This window comes from Oncorhynchus keta, chromosome 13 (genome assembly GCF_023373465.1).
Source record: "Oncorhynchus keta strain PuntledgeMale-10-30-2019 chromosome 13, Oket_V2, whole genome shotgun sequence".
NCBI lineage: Eukaryota > Metazoa > Chordata > Actinopteri > Salmoniformes > Salmonidae > Oncorhynchus > Oncorhynchus keta.
In genome coordinates, this window is record NC_068433.1 from 32,634,358 (window position 1) to 32,653,614 (window position 19,257).

At 42.2% G+C, this 19,257-nt stretch overlaps 1 protein-coding gene across 3 annotated transcripts; it reads left to right on the forward strand.

Moving 5' to 3' along the window:
- Nucleotides 1–1,227: 1,227 nt before the first annotated feature.
- Nucleotides 1,228–18,509, forward strand: LOC118392217 (ubiquitin carboxyl-terminal hydrolase 12). 3 transcript variants are annotated; one of them, XM_035783958.2, is made up of 10 exons: nt 1,228–1,649; nt 3,709–3,789; nt 5,491–5,630; nt 5,785–5,858; nt 6,013–6,272; nt 6,472–6,548; nt 6,770–6,853; nt 7,877–8,074; nt 8,279–8,357; nt 10,413–10,940. In XM_035783958.2, exons 1-10 carry the CDS (start codon nt 1,602–1,604, stop codon nt 10,641–10,643), a joined length of 1,272 nt encoding a protein of 423 aa, XP_035639851.1. In that variant the 5' UTR covers nt 1,228–1,601; the 3' UTR covers nt 10,644–10,940. The 3 variants fall into 3 exon arrangements, with proteins under 3 accessions (XP_035639851.1, XP_035639853.1, XP_035639852.1); XM_035783960.2 differs by lacking the exon at nt 10,413–10,940 and adding an exon at nt 8,468–10,371 and having other exon boundaries at nt 1,232–1,649; XM_035783959.2 differs by lacking the exon at nt 10,413–10,940 and adding an exon at nt 14,823–18,509 and having other exon boundaries at nt 1,234–1,649.
- Nucleotides 18,510–19,257: the final 748 nt, after the last annotated feature.

The window sequence follows — 19,257 nt, forward strand, 5'->3', positions numbered from 1 at the left end:
ATTCCATGCTTTTTCATGATGTCTTGACATTTTCTAGGGTACTTTATTCCATAAAAAGGTTGGCCATTTTGAGGATGCTGAAGTTATATTTTGGATGAATGTACGTATGCCTACAGGAGACTATTGAAGTAGCCTAATCAGATTAAAACACAGTGACTGGTTGTGTTGATGTCACATATAAAAGGTAATAGATTTTAAATGTGAAATGATACATATTTAGGCTATATTAAAGCATTAGGTTCTCGGTGCGCGAGGAATAGCCATTTGGATTGGAGAGGAGGCAGAGCACATGTTAAGCTTTCCTGAATAACTGGGCCTGCCAGGAGCATATGTGGCACATTATTATGGGAAGACTTGGGATAATGATGATCTGAAACAGACAATGATTCTTCTGATACTTTGACTTCAGTATCCGAAGTAAAAAATACAGTCTTCCTGGCCTGCAAGAATTTATACATTTTTGAGAGTAGTCCCACAACTGATCCAAATCGAATTTAACAGTCAAATCACAGGACTTTTGCGCCATTATTCAAATGACATTTTCACTGCGGCCTAGAGTAGAATGTTGTACTCACTTGAAAACAATAATGCAATTATTCATTGCATTGTGGTGTTGTGTATACTACTATTATAGTCTAGGTAGGATAATTGTATTGTTTCTAAACAAGATCAATAGGGGAGCTGTGTAAGGTTTTGAGCTGTGTGTTTGGTGTCTTCACTGCTCTTTCATGCACAATGATGCACCTGGCCTGTCTGCTGACCATCAGCTATTCCTATTGGTTCTTATCGATTCAAATTGATGCAGCTTGGAACGCTTTTATGTGTGTTATGATTGCTAGTCAGCCTATTGTCACCATGAATGGTGGATAGAGGGCAGGATAGACATTAGACTGGTAGATTATACTGACCTGTAGTAAAAATATGCACACAAAAGAGTAGTGCATAAGGGAAGTACCAAAATATCCCTGATATAGGGGTGGCGCATGCAAGCAGATGAGAAAATGTGGCTAGGATGGAAGAAATGCTGTAGTAAAACCTGCAAAAGAGCAAATGTTAACCAGGAAAAAATAGGCACTACCCTCCCCTGTGCCCAATAAAAAAAAACGCACAACCCTCCCCAAAGCAAATAAACAAGTTTCACAACCCTCCCCTGTTTTGGACCACTTCTCCCCCCGAATAAATTGTGATCTGTCCCTAATTTAATTCAACCAGGACAGTTCCACGTAGTTTGACGGTTTTTCCTCTCTATGTCCATGCATTCTTAGATCTGCATTCGTGCATGACTGATCTATTAAACATCCTGAGAGTGAGTTGCATAGGCTACGATTTAGCCTGCTTCGATGTATTATCTGCGCAGCGACCAGTCAATTATAATCCACCCAGTGCTAGTGCACAAACGTGTGTGCGCGTGTACTTTCTCTGCGAGCCTCGTTCTCGCCATGAAGCTGGCCTGAGAGGAAACAGTGCAGAGTCAGAGCCGTGCATCAACACTCCCTCGTCCCCAAACTGGACGGTGCATAAAGGTCTCCCCTGAACTCCAACAGCCCCAGCGGCTGTCAACGTTTTCAAATTGGGGTTCGGTCCAATATGGCGACAGACGGATGGAAATACTGATGACAGTCCGAAAGATCGCCTCGATTTGTACGATGGTACGGTATTTTTTAATTAGTTAAAATCCGTTATTTTCTATGCGACTAGCTAGTTGGCTAATGCTAGCTAACCTGTCGAACAGGACATGACTGAGGTTTTCCAGGAAGTTGGTTAGCTAGCTAGGCACATCTCTCTAGAGAAGCAAACATAGGTGGCCGTTATTGATGCGTTTAGCTGTTGGGTTTCAAGAAGGTAAAGTATCACTAGACTGCACGGTCTTTAGATATGGGTGGATCAACAGGGGTAGCTAACTTTAGCTAGTTAGCAAATAAGAGCCAGCTAACTAGTTAGCATATAACGTTAGCCTAGCCACAAGCTAATGCTAGTTTTATCAAATCCACAAAGTGTTGACAGAGTTAGCTACATTTTACGTTACTTGTCTAGCTAACTAATTTAGGTAGTTGTGTTGCTTTCTCTGTCATCTTAGGCGTTTTATTTGATAAAGTATTTTATGCTACAAACATTAGCTAGCGAAATCATATTGGTCAACCTTTCAACTTAAACTAGCTAGCTACATTAAGGTAACTAAAATATTAGCCAGCTACTGAATAGATGCTTGCCAGCAACATTTATATGGCAAGTTAACTACCTACATAGTGAGTTAGCTGTGTTCTGCTAATCTCGCTCTATATATTTCGTTTTCATATACCTCAAGGCAGCAATGAAGTTGCAGAGGTCAGTGCTTGTTAGCTAGCTAACGTTAACTTGGGCTTCAATGGTTTGTTGTGTAGCTATCAGCAGTAACTGAACTCTATGGATTGAAAGAACGCTGGCTGTGTCATTCAGTAATTCCTGGAGAGATGCTCCACCTGAAATGCAACTCAACCAATTTCCTCACCTGTCCCTCTGCCAAAACATAGAAAATGTCAGGGAACGTGCCACCCTGTGTGACATAATCTTACTCTCACGGATCCCCACATTGACAAGTGACAGGTTATCTACTTCGCCTACCAGTCGCTGATAAAGAAGTGCATTATCCGGTGACAGATTGTTTTTGAACTCGCATTTCATCGCTCTGCCGCTGCACCAAGCTTTTATCAGACCAACAGCTAGTTGAGATGAATGGCGGGGGGTTTTCATTATGGCGATTCTGTAACAAAGCATTTTGTCTGTTGCACAACCTTTTGCAACAGAGGCCTTTTACTCCAAACATATAACTTTTTGAGAGTTTCTATTGGACAAATTCAGTTAGTTCTCTCCCAGTGATGTGCATATATACATCATTAGTTCCTCCCCATTTCTTTCAATGTACTCTTATTTGGTTCTTAAACAGTTTGCCAGATGTAATGAATGCACCCCAGATGTCAGGGAGAAATCTTTCACGCAGCCTTTAAATTGTTAAACAAAAATTGTGTGCTGAGTGTGTTTAAGCCCTGCTACTGCTAGTCATATTCATAGCCTTTGGTTTTCATTCACAGGGGTTAGCTAGTCAGTACACCGGCATCTTCTGTCTGCGTCTTGTAGATCAGTTGTATCGTATGGGAACATCACACATATGAGACACACACACCTTTTTAGTTATTTCAGTCGGCAGTGGTCATTCTTATATGATGACAGAGCACCATAATGCATTCATAAATGTGTAATCAAGGACTAGGAGAACCACACCTTCTGTCCCAAGAGGATACTGGACAGGTCTTGGACAGACTGCACTTGATACCGTGTAAAATCATTACATAATGATTACGTACCAGATCCCAGGGGTCAAATGGGATTGGTGGGGATACAGTCCAAGCAGTGTGTTGGGCAGGCCTTCAGTCAATCTAACTAGGCTATATCCCAATATTAATACTAGTAGACCTACTACATGATATGCTAGAAGCCAAGCATATGAAATAGTGTGAGGGCAGGCCTATGGCCAATCTAACTAGGCTATATCACAATATGCATACTGCATGAAAGGTTATTAGAGCATACTAAAAAGTATTCCCGTGTGGATATTATTGGCACTCTTGGCTAGAATACATGATTCTTTGACTCTTACTGATTTGTAAGTCACTCTGGACAATAGATGGTCATTTGGCAGAGACTATATAAATGCAATACTTTGCTTTCCAGGGCGCCAATGCCTCAGCTTTGGAGAAGGAGATCGGACCGGAACAGTTTCCAGTTAATGAACACTACTTTGGATTGGTCAACGTAAGTGCCCACTCAACAATATAAACCATAGCTGTTGGTCAATGTACAGTTGAAGTCAGAAGTTTACATACAACGTAGCCAAATACAATTAAACTCATTTTTTCACAATTCCTGGCATTTCATTCTAGTAAAAAAGCCCTGTCTTAGGTCAGTTAGGATCACCACTTTATTTTAAGAATGTGAAATGTTAGAATAATAGTAGAGATTTATTTCAGTGGGTCAGATTTATTCCAGTGGGTCAGAAGTTTGCATACACTCAATTAGTGTTTGGTAGCATTGCCTTCAAATGGGTTAACTCGGTCAAATGTTTCAGGTAGCCTTCTACAAGCTTCCAAAAATAAGTTGGGTGAATTTTGGCCCATTCCTCCTGACAGAGCCAGTGTAACCGAGTCAGGTTTGTAGGCATCCTTGCTCGCACATGCTTTTTCAGTTCTGCCCACAAATATTCTATAGGATTGAGGTCAGGGCTTTGTGATGGCCACTCTAATATCTTGACTTTGTTGTCATTAGGCCATTTTGCCACAACGTTGGAAGTATGCTTGGGGTCATTGTCCATTCAGGAAGACCCATTTGCAACCAAGCTTTAACTTCCTGACTGATGTCTTGAGATGTTACTTCAATATATCCACAATTTTCCTTCTCATGATGCCATCTATTTTGTGAAATGCACCAGTCCCTCCTGCAGCAAAGCACCCCCACAACATGATCCTGCCACCCCTGTGCTTCACGGTTGTCCCCATGTGCCTGTAGTCTGGCTTTTTTAAGGCGGTTTTGGAGCAGTGGCTTCTTCCTTGCTGAGCGGCGTTTCAGGTTATGTCGATATAGGACTTGTTTTTCTGTGGATATAGATACTTTTGTACCTGTTTCTTCCAGAATCTTCACAAGGTCCGTTGCTGCTGTTCTGGGATTGATTTGCGCTTTTCGCACCAAAGTACGTTAATCTCTAGCAGATAGAACGCATCTCCTTCCTGAGCGGTAGGACGGCTGCGTGGTACTATTGTTTGTATAGTTGAACATTGTACCTTCAGACGTTTGGAAATTGCTCCCAAGGATGAACCAGACTTGTGGAGGTCTACAATGTTTTTTCTGCTGTCTTGGCTGATTTCTTTTGATTTTCCCATGATGTCAGGTAAAGAGGCACTGAGTTTGAAGGTAGGCCTTGAAATGCATCCACAGGTACACCTCCAATTGACTCAAATTACGTCAATTAGCCTACCAGAAGCTTCTAAAGCCATGACATACTTTTCTGGAATTCCCATGCTGTTTAAAGGCACAGTCAACTTAGTGTATGTAAACTTCTAACCCACTGGAATTGTGATACAGTGAAATAATATGTCTGTAAACAATTGTTGGAAAAATTGTGTCATGCACAAAGTTCATGTCCTAACCGAGTTGCCAAAACTATAGTTTGTTAACTATAAATTTGTGGAGTGGTTGAAAAACTACTTTAATAACTCCAACATAAGTGTATGTAAACTTCTGACTTCAACTGTAAGTTTCCCAGCATGCACCTGCACAAACACAATATATAACCATAGCTACAGTACCATGGATTTCAGTGTTAGTGTGTTTGCTTTTGAATCAAGATTGAATGACCTTTTTCCAACTATCATTACACAAGACTAAAAAAAATGTTCTCACACTTCTATCTCTCTCTCTCTCCTCTCCTTTTGTCTTGTCTCCTCCCTCTCTCCTCTCTAGTTTGGGAACACCTGCTACTGTAACTCGGTGCTGCAGGCCCTCTACTTCTGCCGTCCTTTTAGGGAAAAGGTCTTGGCCTACAAGGTCCAGCCCAGACGTAAAGAGTCCCTGCTCACCTGTCTGTCTGACCTCTTCAACAGGTAAAGGGGAGAGAATGTGCCCCACTCGTAGACTCTTGCATAAACACATGAAATGGTTCTTGGAACCAAAAATACATCAGAAATGGGGGGGGGATTACAATTGGAACTTAGTTACAATTTTCTTTAACTCATGGCAACATGTTCTGTTCAACAGCATCGCTACACAAAAGAAGAAGGTCGGCGTCATCCCTCCCAAGAAGTTTATCTCCCGTCTGAGGAAGGAGAATGGTGAGAAGGATGGGAGGGGTGCAAAGGAGAAAAACAAGTTAATCTCGCTCCTGAAATAGAAAGGATAGATGGAGATTGGAGAAAATGTAGCAACTTTAGACAGCTCATTACTCTTCCATCATCCCCTCCTTCTCTATCCTCTCCCTCCCTCCAGAGCTGTTTGACAACTACATGCAGCAAGATGCCCATGAGTTCCTCAACTACCTCCTCAACACTATCGCTGACCTGCTCCAGGAGGAGAAGGGCCAGGAGCGACAGCAGAACGGAAAACTGGTGCAGAACGGAGGAGGTGGGGGGAGCAGTGGGACAGGAGGAGGAGAGGGAGATGAAGGGGAGAAGATACAGCAGACCTGGGTCCATGAGATCTTCCAGGGCACCCTGACCAATGAGACGCGTTGCCTCAACTGTGAAGCTGTAAGTGTAGGGAGATCCAAGATGGAGGCTGTTAAAGCCGACACTATTGTAATGGTAAAGGCAGATTCAAAATGGAGACTGTCGTTGTTTTTTTAAATGAAGGAGAGAAATGGGGCCAGGAGCTGTACTTTATGCCAGTTTCCTATTCCTGAACAGTGTTTAAACAGAGGTAGATGTCACCAATGTTGTGCTTGTCCAGGTGAGCAGTAAAGATGAGGACTTCCTGGACCTGTCTGTCGACGTGGAGCAGAACACCTCCATCACGCACTGTCTTAGGTAGGTGTGTGTGTACTGCCAGAGAGAGAGAGACACTGTGGGGATGGAGAAAGGGATAGAGGTAAATAAATTAATGAATGGATGGAGGAAAAACTGAGGAGTTCAGTAGGGCCAAATAGGAGGAAGCGTTATGAAAAAGTTACACATATGCCAAATGACATCACCTTGTGGATGCTCCAGAACTCATCTGTGTGTGTTTCCGTCGTCTTTCCTCTCCACAGGGGTTTCAGCAACACTGAGACACTATGTAGTGAATACAAGTACTACTGTGAACAGTGTCGGAGTAAACAGGAAGCACAGAAAAGGTGAGCTGGCTGGTCTCTGAAAAATGTGGCCAAAAAGTGCATTTAAATGGCAGTTGGCGCAAACATACAGTAAGTAAGTAGGTGATTAGTAGACCGGATCGATGCTTGCCGGTGATACAGCTAAAGAGGTTTAAATACTAACATTAAAGGCCCAGTGCAGTCAACAAAACAAACATGATTTCCTGTGTTTTAATGTTTCCCCACTGAGGTTGGAATAATACTTTGTGAAAATTACAATAATGCCCTTTTAGTTTAAGAGCTGTTTGAAAAGACCACCTGAAATTTCAGTCTGTTTTGGTGAGAGGAAGTTTTTCCATTCCATGTTGACGTCACCATGTGGTAAATTAGTTAGCAGACCAATAAGAAAGATTATACAACTCATTGTTTGGATGCTGATTGGCCAAGCAGCATTCCAAGCCGTGCTCTATTGGCTGTCACAGGCACGCTTTGCCTGCTAACAGATCCATCTGAAAATGATCACTCTGCCGCCATAAGAATCTCACGTTGCGGTCCGACCCATCTCTTGTATTATCATGTTGCTGTCTGAATCATCTTGTGTTTATCCCACATTATTTCCCCTTGCTTCCATCCTAGCATTTAGTTTGGTACAGCGAGGTTAATATAAGTCTCCCTGTCAAGACTCAGAAACAATGCTTTACTTTTGAGTGTCCATCTCTGTACCATACATGGAGATTGAATGGTCCTCAGACAAGATGAGACAACATTTTTTTGAGCCAGGCAAAATCACGCATCAACATCATTATCATGGACATATCCAGGTAAATGACGCTGTCGCTTCGGGCCAGACAATGCCGTTGACCTTTGACTGTATTCATGATACAGCACTGCCTCTTGTGCCTTATTGCTTAAGTGTTCCAAACCTCTCTGCCTATAAAAGCTCATTTTTCTTTTACCCAGAAATGATTTGTTATTGAGATGTAAAAAAAACTGGCTGCGTTGGAGCTTTAACCCTACTCCTTCCCCCTTTATATCATGTGTTATTATCTTCTTTATTATGATTAGGATGCGTGTGAAGAAGCTCCCTATGATCCTGGCGTTACACCTGAAGAGGTTTAAATACATGGACCAGTTGCATCGCTACACCAAGTTGTCCTATCGCGTCGTCTTCCCCCTGGAGCTCCGCCTCTTCAACACCTCAGGAGACGCCACCAACCCCGACCGCATGTACGACCTGGTCGCCGTGGTCGTCCACTGTGGAAGGTAAAGAAAGAGAGAGAGAGAGACTGTGTGGTCGCTCGCTCAGATTGTGCCAGAGATTATTTTTTTTTGTAGACTGTTTATCTCGCTCTCACCTTGTCTGTCACCTTTTCAATATTTATCTGCGTCTGTCCATCTCTCTTCTCAGCATAGTCTTTTAGTTGTACCTCCTGTCTATAACGTGTATATCTATGTTCCCCTCTCCAGTGGTCCAAACCGTGGTCATTACATCACCATAGTGAAGAGTCATGGATTCTGGCTCTTGTTTGATGATGACATAGTAGAGGTAAGTAGAGCTTGTCTATACTCTATATATTATTTTCTAGTGATAACTCTTCTCTTTATATTCTAAGGGTTGTTTTCCTTCAATGAGTCTATATTCTGTATGTTTTAAAGAGAAGAGTGAGATGCTGATCGGCTGTGGTACATGGGGCCTTCAAACCCGCCAGCGGTGTTTTCAAAGACAGTTTTTAGTTGCAATACAGTATGAAAGCTGGAGACGGGCAAAACAGAAAGGCTAAATTAACTGTAGGTACTCTCAAATTCCCAATAAATGCCTCCAATAACGACCGGTTGTCAACAAATGACACCATCTATTTTTATGGTATAAACTGGTAGTTTGATTTTACTCACTCATTCACAGCATCCATAGAGACCCATCAGAGACGAGACCTAATCCAAGCTGCATTCCAGTCCATCCCCCTACTACATACCAGACCTGGGTTCAAATATGATTTGCAATCATTTAAAATATTTGTGTCTGTGCTTAATTGATCTTGCCTGGCTCAATATAACCAATGGAATACTCTGAAGGAGTGTAAACACTGAACATCTGGCACTCCAGGCAGGCTAGAGCAAACGCTAAAAGTATTTGAACCCAGGTCTGATCCCTACTCGCTTCCAATGTTGTCTGGAATTCCATCCTTGCTCCGCTTCGGTCGACCCAGATAGCTCCAGGTGGCTCTGTTAATAATGTGGAATCTTTATGAATAGGGAGTGGGAGACAGACTGGCAACACCAGTTTTAGATAAGTTAGTAGGATGAGCCGAAGGGGAGGGGATCTTTCTGCCCGTGCATGGTAGTCTAGCTTTCTCTGTCCTCTCTCTCACACTCACCATAATCAACCTGCTTTTCTCAGGTAATGAGAATGCATTATAACATGGCACAGCACACACTATGAAATACTTGAAAGTCGAGTAGGCCTACTGAGTCTGTTGAAATGCTTTCGGACCAGATCACATTCAGGGAATGAGTCCACACGGTAGTAGTATGTGGCCCTGTTTCAAATGTACCCACAGTGTAGCGGTATGTTATAGCAATCGAGGGGCCTGCTTTTTCCACTCCGGGTAGACACTTTCCACAGGCACAGATCTAGAATCAGCATACACTCAGTTTACCCAGCGTGACCATTAGTGTAGACCAATGCAAAACTGATCTTTGATCAGTGTCTAGGCTTTTTCCGCAATGGAAAGAGTCCCATTGTAACATCTGGTGGATGAGCAGAACCTGGCTGAGTGATGAAGTTTCCACTGGGCTTGGAAAGACACTGGTCTCAGATCAGCTGTGGGGTTTACTGTCTAATGGTTAAAGGGATAGTTAGACCTTTTGGCAGTTAAGCCCTTTTTTCTACATACCTATAGTCCGTCTAGATGTCCAGTCATGAGCTTATACTAGTTACAATGGCTCCAGAAAATACCTTAACTGCACGTGGAGACATTAAAAGTGTATCCATGAGTTAATTTGACTCTGGGTAAGTAGAAAAATTGCCAAAATGTCAAATTATCCCTTTAACACTAGAACTGCTGGGCTTCGAGGGAGCCCCTTCAAGCTAATCATTCTGACTGCAACATTCTAACAGTATAATTAATACATTTAATTGGGGATGTGCATCTTTCCCTTTCAAGACAATTCGATACGTATCTTGATACGTCGGCGCCAATGTGATACAGGAACGATATGTTTTACTTTGAAACGATTTGGTTTGATTGGAGAACGAATCGATGTGATACGCTGCACTAACATTTATCGCATAAGCACGTTAATTTTCCTTTCTATACTGAAAAAAATATATAAACGCAACATGCAACTATTTCAACACTTTTACCGAGTTACAGTTCATAGAAGGTAATCGGTCAATTGAAATATATTTATTAGACCACTAATCAATGGATTTCACATGACTGTGCAGGGTCGCAGCCATGGGTGAGCCTGGGAAGGCATAGGCGCACCCACTTGGCAGCCAGGCCCAGTCAATCAGAATGAGTTTTTTAAATATTTTTTACCCAAAAAGGCTTTATGGAAACACTTCTGTTTAATCGTCTGTTTGGGTGGCTGGTCTCAGATGATCCCGCAGGTGAAGAACCTGGATGTGGAGGTCTTGGGCTGCCGTGGTTACATGTGGTCTGCAGTTGTGAGGCCGGTTGGACGTACTGACAAATTCTCTTCAACAACGTTGGAGGCAGCTTATGGTAGAGAAATGAACATTCACTTATCTGGCAACAGCTCTCAACATTCCTGCGGTCAGCATGTCAATTGTATGCTCTCATATCTTGAGACATCTGCACATTTTTAGTGGCCTTTTATTGTCCCTAGCACAAGGTGCACCTGTGTAATGATCATGCTGTTTTAATCAGCTTCTTGATATGCCACACCGGTGGATGGATTATCTTGGCAAAGGAGAAATGCTTACTAACAGAGATGTAAACAATTGTGTGCACAAAATCTAAGAGAAATAAGCTTTTTGTGCGTATGGAACATTTCTGGGATATTTTATTTTGGCTCATGAATCATGGGACCAACACTTTACATGTTGCGTTTTTATATTTTTGTGCAGTGTAAATAAAAATCTGAGCTGGGCCACTGAGCTGGATCTGTCTGAGCTAACTAATTTGTGGATATGTCTGCGCTTGTTGAATTATGTATGTCTATGGTGTATGTACCATGTGGGAACCTGATGTGACCCCTAGGGGAGACTAGGTAGGCATCTCCCACGCCACTATAGGGTAGTATACCCTATAATACTATCAAGCAAAAAGGCAGTAACTAATCATTTGGTCAAAAGTGCACTATGTCATTTTTGCTACATTAAATACATGTATCCTGCCTCTATTGTGTTTTGGAGAAAATGGATGTCATGTTAGCAGTAACTGCATTAAGTTACTGTGAAACCAATGTAAATAAAATACATTTTTCTCAGTTCCACTCTCATGAGCAGCAAATTTGACAAACTGACTTGTTGGGAAGGTGGCATCCTATGACGGTGCCACGTTGAAAGTCACTGAGCTCTTCAGTACGGCTGTTCTTCCGCCAATGTTTGTCTATGGAGATTGCATGGCTGGGTGCCCTATTTCATACACTTGTCAGCAACGGGTGTGGCTGAAATAGCCGAATCCACTAATTTGAAGGGTTGTCCACATAGGTTTGTGTATATTGTGAATCGCCTGCCCCCCCAAAAACACAGATTTTTATGCCATTTACCACAGCCCTACCTGCATTGTACAATATATGTCCTTTATTGTTTTTTAAAATTCTTTAAGCTCTGTCAAGTTGGTTGTTGATCATTGATGGACAGCCATTTTCATGATGCTTTAAGGCAACTGTAACTAGGCCACTCGGGAGCATTCAGTCATCTTGGTAAGCAACTCCAGTATAGATTTGGCCTTGTGTTTTTATGTTATTGTCCTGCAGAAAGACGAATGTGTCTGTTGGAAAGCAGACGAAAACCAGGATTTACTCTAGGATTTTTGTCTGTGGTTTCTTTTTATCCCAAAAACCTCCCTAGTCCTTGCAGATGACAAGCATACCCATAGTGTAATGCATCCACCACCACGCTTGAAAATATGAACACATTAGTGTTTTCATTAGTTTTGGTACTGTAGGCTATGTAAAAAAAAAAATAAACCACTAACACGTTCAAGGGCATATGTCTTGGAACGTGGTAACAGCAACAAAATGTAAACTACACCATCCACCAAGATGCACGCTCAACAGATGCACGCTCAACAAGATGCACGCTCAACAAGATGCACGCTCAACAAGATGCACGCTCAACAAGATGCACGCTCAACAAGATGCACGCTCAACAAGACGCACGCTCAACAAGACGCACGGTCAAATAATGACAACATCCGTAGCCTACACATCCTAAGCGCCAAGTGTACTTGATAAATAGTGAAAATCAGCACATGGGCAATAATGGCCTTATATTTAATAGAAATGTCAAATTGACGGCAGTCAAAACTATTCAATTATTGTCAGCTCGTGATTTCATGTGTGTCTACTAGGGTTACAAATCTCCGGGAACTTTCAAGAAATTCTGTTTTTCCCGAAATTCTGGTTGGAAGGTTTGCGGAATAAGCAGGAAATCCGGAATCCTATTGTAAGTTCCCGGAATTTTGCAACTGTAGCGTCTTCGTGCATTGCAATGGCATCAGTTGGAGCATACCCATGTCACACGAACAAACAAAAAATGTGAGTGCGTTGATGATGTAGTTTTTTTGCTTGATATGTCGGGCCTGCTCTCTGTGGTAATCAACCTGTAGCATTGTCATCAGCTTGTCCTATCCAAATGGTGCCATTCCCTCTTCTGTCCCTGCCTCACAGTTTCATTTGGGGTGGTGGCGTCGACACCTGTTCAGTGCGCCCTTTTCTGCACTTGGGCCTCGGAGGTGTAGGTCAGGCTCAGAATCAGAAGAATAATCATCAGATGTCATGATTAATTTCTTCCCCGCCATCTGAGTCATTCTCATTCAGATTTTGTAGCGGCATCATGTGCATCCGTTTGTCTTAGTCTTCTTACCGTTGTAAATGAAGCACGCTCTCGCTGTGTACTCCCAAGTAGGCAAGTGTAGACTAATACAATTCAGTGGCCTGCAGGGTAGCCTAGTGGTTAGAGCGTTGGACTAGTAACCGGAAGGTTGCAAGTTCAAACCCCCGAGCCCCTGCCCCTGAACAGGCAGTTAACCCACTGTTCCTAGGCCGTCATTGAAAATAAGAATTTGTTCTTAACTGACTTGCCTAGTTAAATAAAGGTAAAATAAATAAATAAAGTGTTGGGCCCTACTAAAATCTGCGTTGTGGACAGAAGCACGGAATCCAGACATTAAAGCGGGGTTCAACAATACAAAGACATTTATTGAAGTTATTAGAACATTTATTAATATGCCCAAATTTGATAAGACATTAACAAAATGCATCAGTGACTCACATTTTCCTTCAACTTTCTTTTAGAGGCAATGCAGGAATGCCCATTTGTCTAGCACTTTGTGTAGCGTCTTCTGGTAAATGGAAAGGCTTTCTCACTTAATAAATGTTAACTACAAAGTAGCTAGTGCCCACTTGATATAATGATTGTTTGCGTCAATGCAGTGGCAATTTTGATTAGCAAACTCTACAATCACATGTATGCTACAGAAACTCCACCAATCAAAGAGTCTCTTGCTGGTGTGCAGTTAAATTAAAGGATGTCTACACTCAAAAGTTCTTCGATTTTTCTTTTCTTTTCTTCCAGACCTCAAGTGGTCTCCTTGTGTAGTTTTTAAGCATTGTTGAGGATTTAAAACATCCAATTTGGTTGTTTTTCTATTAAAAATGTTTTTTTTTTTAGAGCATAAACCTAAAAAAAAAATAAAAAAAACGGGGGAAACAGAAACCTGGGGGAAGCAGCACTTTGGAAAAAAGAATGGAATTAGTCCCAAAATAAAACTGATTTTAACAGGGACCTAGATATAGCATACATGCAATTTTGAGATTCTAATTAGAACAGATCAATACAAAAGAATGGGGCCTCCCTCTTATTCATTCCCAATTGATGTTTACAACGTTTGGCATTGTTTGCCCCCTCCCCCTCCCTCATCAACTCACACATTCTCCCCCATCATCCTTTAACTTCATTTATGTAATCTGTTATACTTTGTGTAAAAATGTTTAGGTTAAGTTTCAAGGCAGTTATCAACTGGACACCTTCAACTGTCGGGAGAAGGAGGGGCGACGGGGGAAAACCATTCAAAACTAATTACATTCCCTCCTAAAACGGATTTATAACTCCACTTCTGCTATTGACATTAAGGTTCTAACAACGACAATATGTAGACTTATTTACGAAAAGTCAAGGAAGGAGGGGTCCATAACTTAAAAAATTGCACTAATAATTTAAAAAAAATACATGAGCAGTCAAATGACTGCTTTAGCTGTTCTAGTGTTAAGGTTGGGGTTTGGAGAAGGTAAACTGATCCTAGATCTGTAGCTAAGGGGAAACTTGGAATGGGAGGGGATAGAAGAGTAGACATGGCTGCTGTGGGTTTGTTTTGAAATTCTTCCTCTTTTCCTCCTCTCGCACGCAGTCCACTCCGATTTCAGTTTCCAGGAGAAAGGGAGAGGTACCTTTTTTCCTCTCCTGGAAACTAACATTGGAATGAACTGCAAGTAAACATTGTTGCCTCACTACTCTACCCTCACAACTGGTCGACGCACTACCGATTTATTCTCTCTTTCGTCTGAGGGGATCCACATTTGTTGTACCGCAAACATATATTCTTACATATTTCCAAAATGTGTATGACAAGTAACACAACACAGTAAAAAGGGATAGGGTTCTGGCCAAAAGTAGCGCACTATATTGTGAACTCTGTCGCTATATGTTTGTGTCGTGACAGACACAAACACTTGCGATTTGTTTCTGCGACTTTATATGGGGAATAGTAGGGTGTAATTTTGAGACTCGGCCTAACCTTAAACTCTTCTCCTTTTATAGAAAATCGACGCCCAGGCGATCGAGGAGTTCTACGGTCTAACGTCTGACATTTCTAAGAACTCTGAGTCAGGTTACATTCTGTTCTACCAGTCCCGGGACTGAACCAGCAAATGGCAGCGGCCCAAGGCTGAAACGGGCCATTGGGATTGGGACTCAGCATAGAGGGGAGATGCTTGGGCAGCCACAGGCCCCGCCTAGCCCACCACCTGTTTTTAAATATTCAGGCTTTACAGCGGGAGCTGTGGAGTGCCGAGAGGATGCATGGAGGAGGATCTTCAGCAGACAAGAGCCAACGATGCCTGAGCAACTGATCAGTTGATATGACATCGTAGAATGAAGAGCAGGTACCGGGGATTGTTATGTTTCGTCATCCTCTCCTCCTTTTCATCATCATCGTCCTGGTTGTCTTTTTTTGGGGTTTGACAGCAGATTAGCAATATATGGTGTGTTAGCTTGGCGAGCTCTCTGCTTACATGGTGTGCCGATGTGGCGCCATTTACTGGTGTTTCATCAATTATTGGTGTCCTTGTCATATTTAGTGCCACTCAGAGGGTCTAAACAGGATTTGGGATTGATGAAAAGTGGATCTGCCATTTCTTGAATGTTCTCAATACTTTGTTGTTAGTTTGGAGAGTGGGGTGGAGAGTTGAGTTTGGTCCCTTTGCAGCTCACCGGGCCAGATCTGGCAGTGTTTTATTATATCATGGTTCAGATCCTGAATGCTACACATCTATATTACCATCTGTTTAAAGGGACACACGCATATAAGCTCTCTAACTTCCCCCTCTGGCAACAACAGCAAACTACACCACCAACTACAAATAACCTGCCAACCAGATGTTTATCTTATATCTGTCTCCTAAGCAAGCAAGTATCTCACTGGTGTCAATGGCTGTGCTTCAAATGGCAGCATATTCCCTATGTACTGCACTCTATAAGTAGAGCACTATATATGGAGTAGGCTGTCATTTGGGATATAACCCAGCCATCCTCTTTTGTGTCGTCTTTAACGCAGTATAAACCTGATTGGCTGCTGCAACATTTAGCTCCTCTTCCTGTCACCTGATATGAAACTTCCAATCAGAGCCTGAGGTATACAAACATTTCCTGTTTTATTTTTTTTTGACCGTAGAAGTAAACCAAACAGCGGTTGTTTGGTTTATAATATTAAGTACGTGCTACACTGCCAGTTGGGGTAATAAACCTAACTTCACTCTTTTTAAAAGGCTTTGTCCCAATATCTATTCTAGCACAATACCAAGTATGCAGTCCCAATACATTCTAAGTAATAAGCTGGTGTAGGTATTGGAACAGAGCCTGTACTCTCAACAGAAAGATAAATTGATTAAGGCCCACTATTCATAAAATGTCTCCAGAGCAGGAGTGCTGACCTAGGATCAGTTTTGCCTTTTTAAATCTGATCCTAGATCAGCACTCTTACTCTGAGAAGCTTTATGAATACAGGCCCTGATCCATCACTCTGACATGGGAGGTGTTTATGTTAGCTAGGCCCTAGAGTGGGACCTGTATTAAAGTTGAATGTAAGACAGTCTGCCGTTTTGTAATATACAGTACGAAACTGGCTGCTTATTGGTTGGCCCATACTTAGGGCCTGGAGTTTTTACCAATCCTGACCAGTACTAGATATATAGGTTGTGTCTTAATGGCACCTGATTCTCTAACATATATTGCGCTATTTTTGTCCAGGTCTCCTAGGGACTCAGCTGTGGTCTGACTAAGGCCCAGAGTTTTCTTAAATCTCAAACACACCCCACCAGTTGGAGACCTAGGCACCTTATTCACTACATAGTGCACTACCTTTGTCCAGAGCCCTAGTGGGTATAGGGTGCCATTTTGTGTTTTTAGGCTATACTCTGCAACCATATATTAATTCATATTTTAACGCATAAACCATTCCTTTGTGAGCTCAAATCTAACTGTCTAAGACGTGCTGCTTGTTTTCAGGGTTAACTAATTACTAATATGAGGTTGACATTGGGGAAGGACAAACAAAACATTTTACGTTGTGTATAGAGTTGCAGAACTCCGGTAACTTTCCCAAAATTCCGTCTGTAAGATATGCAGAAATCAAGAAGAAATAAGCTTGGAAATCTGGAATCCACCAACCAGAAATCCTGGAGAACCTAGAAATTTGTGGAAAATTACCGGATTTTTGCAAACCCTAACTTAACTGATATTGAAGGGCAATTCAACCACATTTGAATTATCTTCAGCACAATACCAGTGTCTACCTATGTGAAAAATGCGCATTTCTACGTTTTCAAAAAATATCTAAAGTTAAGTTCCACCCAATGACATCATTAAAAGTTAAAACGGGGATTTTGGCAGGGGAGCCTGGGGCGGCAGGTAGCCTAGTGGTTAGAGCGTTAACTAGACTAGTAACCGAGCTGATAAGGTACAGATCTGTCGTTCCGCAACCTGAACAAGGCAGTTAACCCACTGTTCCTAGGCTGTCATTAAAAATAAGAATTTGTTCTTAACTGACTTGCCTAGTTAAATAACGGTGAAATACATTTCCTAACTCTTGAGATTTACAGTGAAGTGCGGATCAAGAAAATACCCTCCCACTGGCGAGATCAAAATATCTGTAACATGCGTTTGTTTTCCGACAATGCAGAGAGGAGAAAAAGGAGAACCTGATAGAAAAATAATAGCACAAGGAATAAATACACAATGAGTAACGATAACTTGGTACCAGTACCAAAGCTAAAAAGTATTTTTGCAGTACTTTAATCCTACCCTGTGATGTCACAGAGAAGCGTTTTTTCCCCCTTTGTCTTTTTAACCAGAGATCATGGAAATGTGCTGTTTTCGCATATGTTGGCACTGGTATGATGTTGGAGATATGAGGTTGAAAAGTGGAGGATTTGCCCTTTTTAAATGCTAGATTGTGTGACTTGCTACTCTACTTAGAACGTGTTTGGATTGTGAGGGAGCTAAACTCATTAATGATTGAACTTAGGCTATTACGATCTAAAGTATTTACCTAGTACACTCTTCTAGCCTATAGGGTTACACTCTCCCTGGGTGAGTCCCAAAGGGAACCCTGTATCTCTTGTAGTGCACTACTTTTCACCAGGGCACGTAAGGAATAGGGTGCCATTTGGGACGCACTCTCTGTCTACCCTGTCTGCATCTCTGTACTCCGTAACCTTTGGTGAGTGAAATGAGGTGTTGCATACCAGAGGTGTGTGTATAACAGTGGTTTGACCCCTTTTCTTGCTGCTGACAGTGCAACTGACGTGTGTGTGTGCGCGTGCACACACACACACACACACAGCCAATTATCACGTTTGGGTTGATTTGTGTTTGAAGTGAGTGATCGCGAGCACACGCCGCAGGACATGCATGGCTGGACACAGTGCAGAGAAACAGGTGTCAATCAGCTTTCCATAGTGTGTATTCCAGCCTAACTGACAGAGGGACATGTAATGTAACCTAATGTTAAAGGTAGACTCGGTGAAATGATGTTGCCACGAACAGCACTGCCGACATTTTGCGATGAGCAAGACATCGCTCCCAAAGAGTCAGACGCAGTATTTGCGACTGTGCACGGGCTTGCTTGACGCCGAGATGTTTAGCCTCGCGCCTCAGCGCTCTTAGTTGCGGAAATCGGCCCACTATGCTGTTTACTCTGTGCACCTACGCCATATCCCCGAGTCTCCCTTTTAAGCTGCAGGAAATGGTGTTTAGATCTAGCAGCTTCGTATGTAACTAACAAACTACACTGGTCTGCAATGTGTCCCGTTTTGCTTCCTGGGTGCGTATCAATAGTCTTAACGTGGCTTCCTCACCTCGTCTCCTTTCCTTCAGCTGCAGTGATGTGTAAAACCTGGGTAGGGGACAGCAACATTTTTCTATCCATTTATAGGTATTTGGTTTAACCAGTCCAGTTCTTTTCACCTCGGTGTAGATCATTGGTAGTTACTAATATTTCAGAGGGAGACACTTTAGTGAAACAAAATCACTGGGCGAGCCGCATACCCGTCAGAGAATGGGATGGGGGTAGGGGGTGGTCGCCAAAATAGTACGCTATATTAAATTGATCTATACATGATATTTAAGATACTATTAACAGACCGTCAATCTATTTGATGATCTGATTATCTATTTTTGGACACTTGGAGGTATCAGAAACGTATGCATCAGGAAGGTATTGGAAAGTTCCAGAAAACATCAGGGATGATCATCAAGCAATGCTATAAGATAATTTGTGGAGAATAGATTCATTTCCCTCAGTTATTCTGTGCAGATTCATCACTCTCCCTTCTAACAAGCCCTGCACAGCTTTTATAGGTGGTAATCACTCCAACCGTTCAAAATCTACAGCAAAATTTGTAGGAACAACGATTTCAAGATGCGCTGGAAACTATTTTTGCTCCTATGTATGTCCCAGCCGCTGATGAGGTTTCTC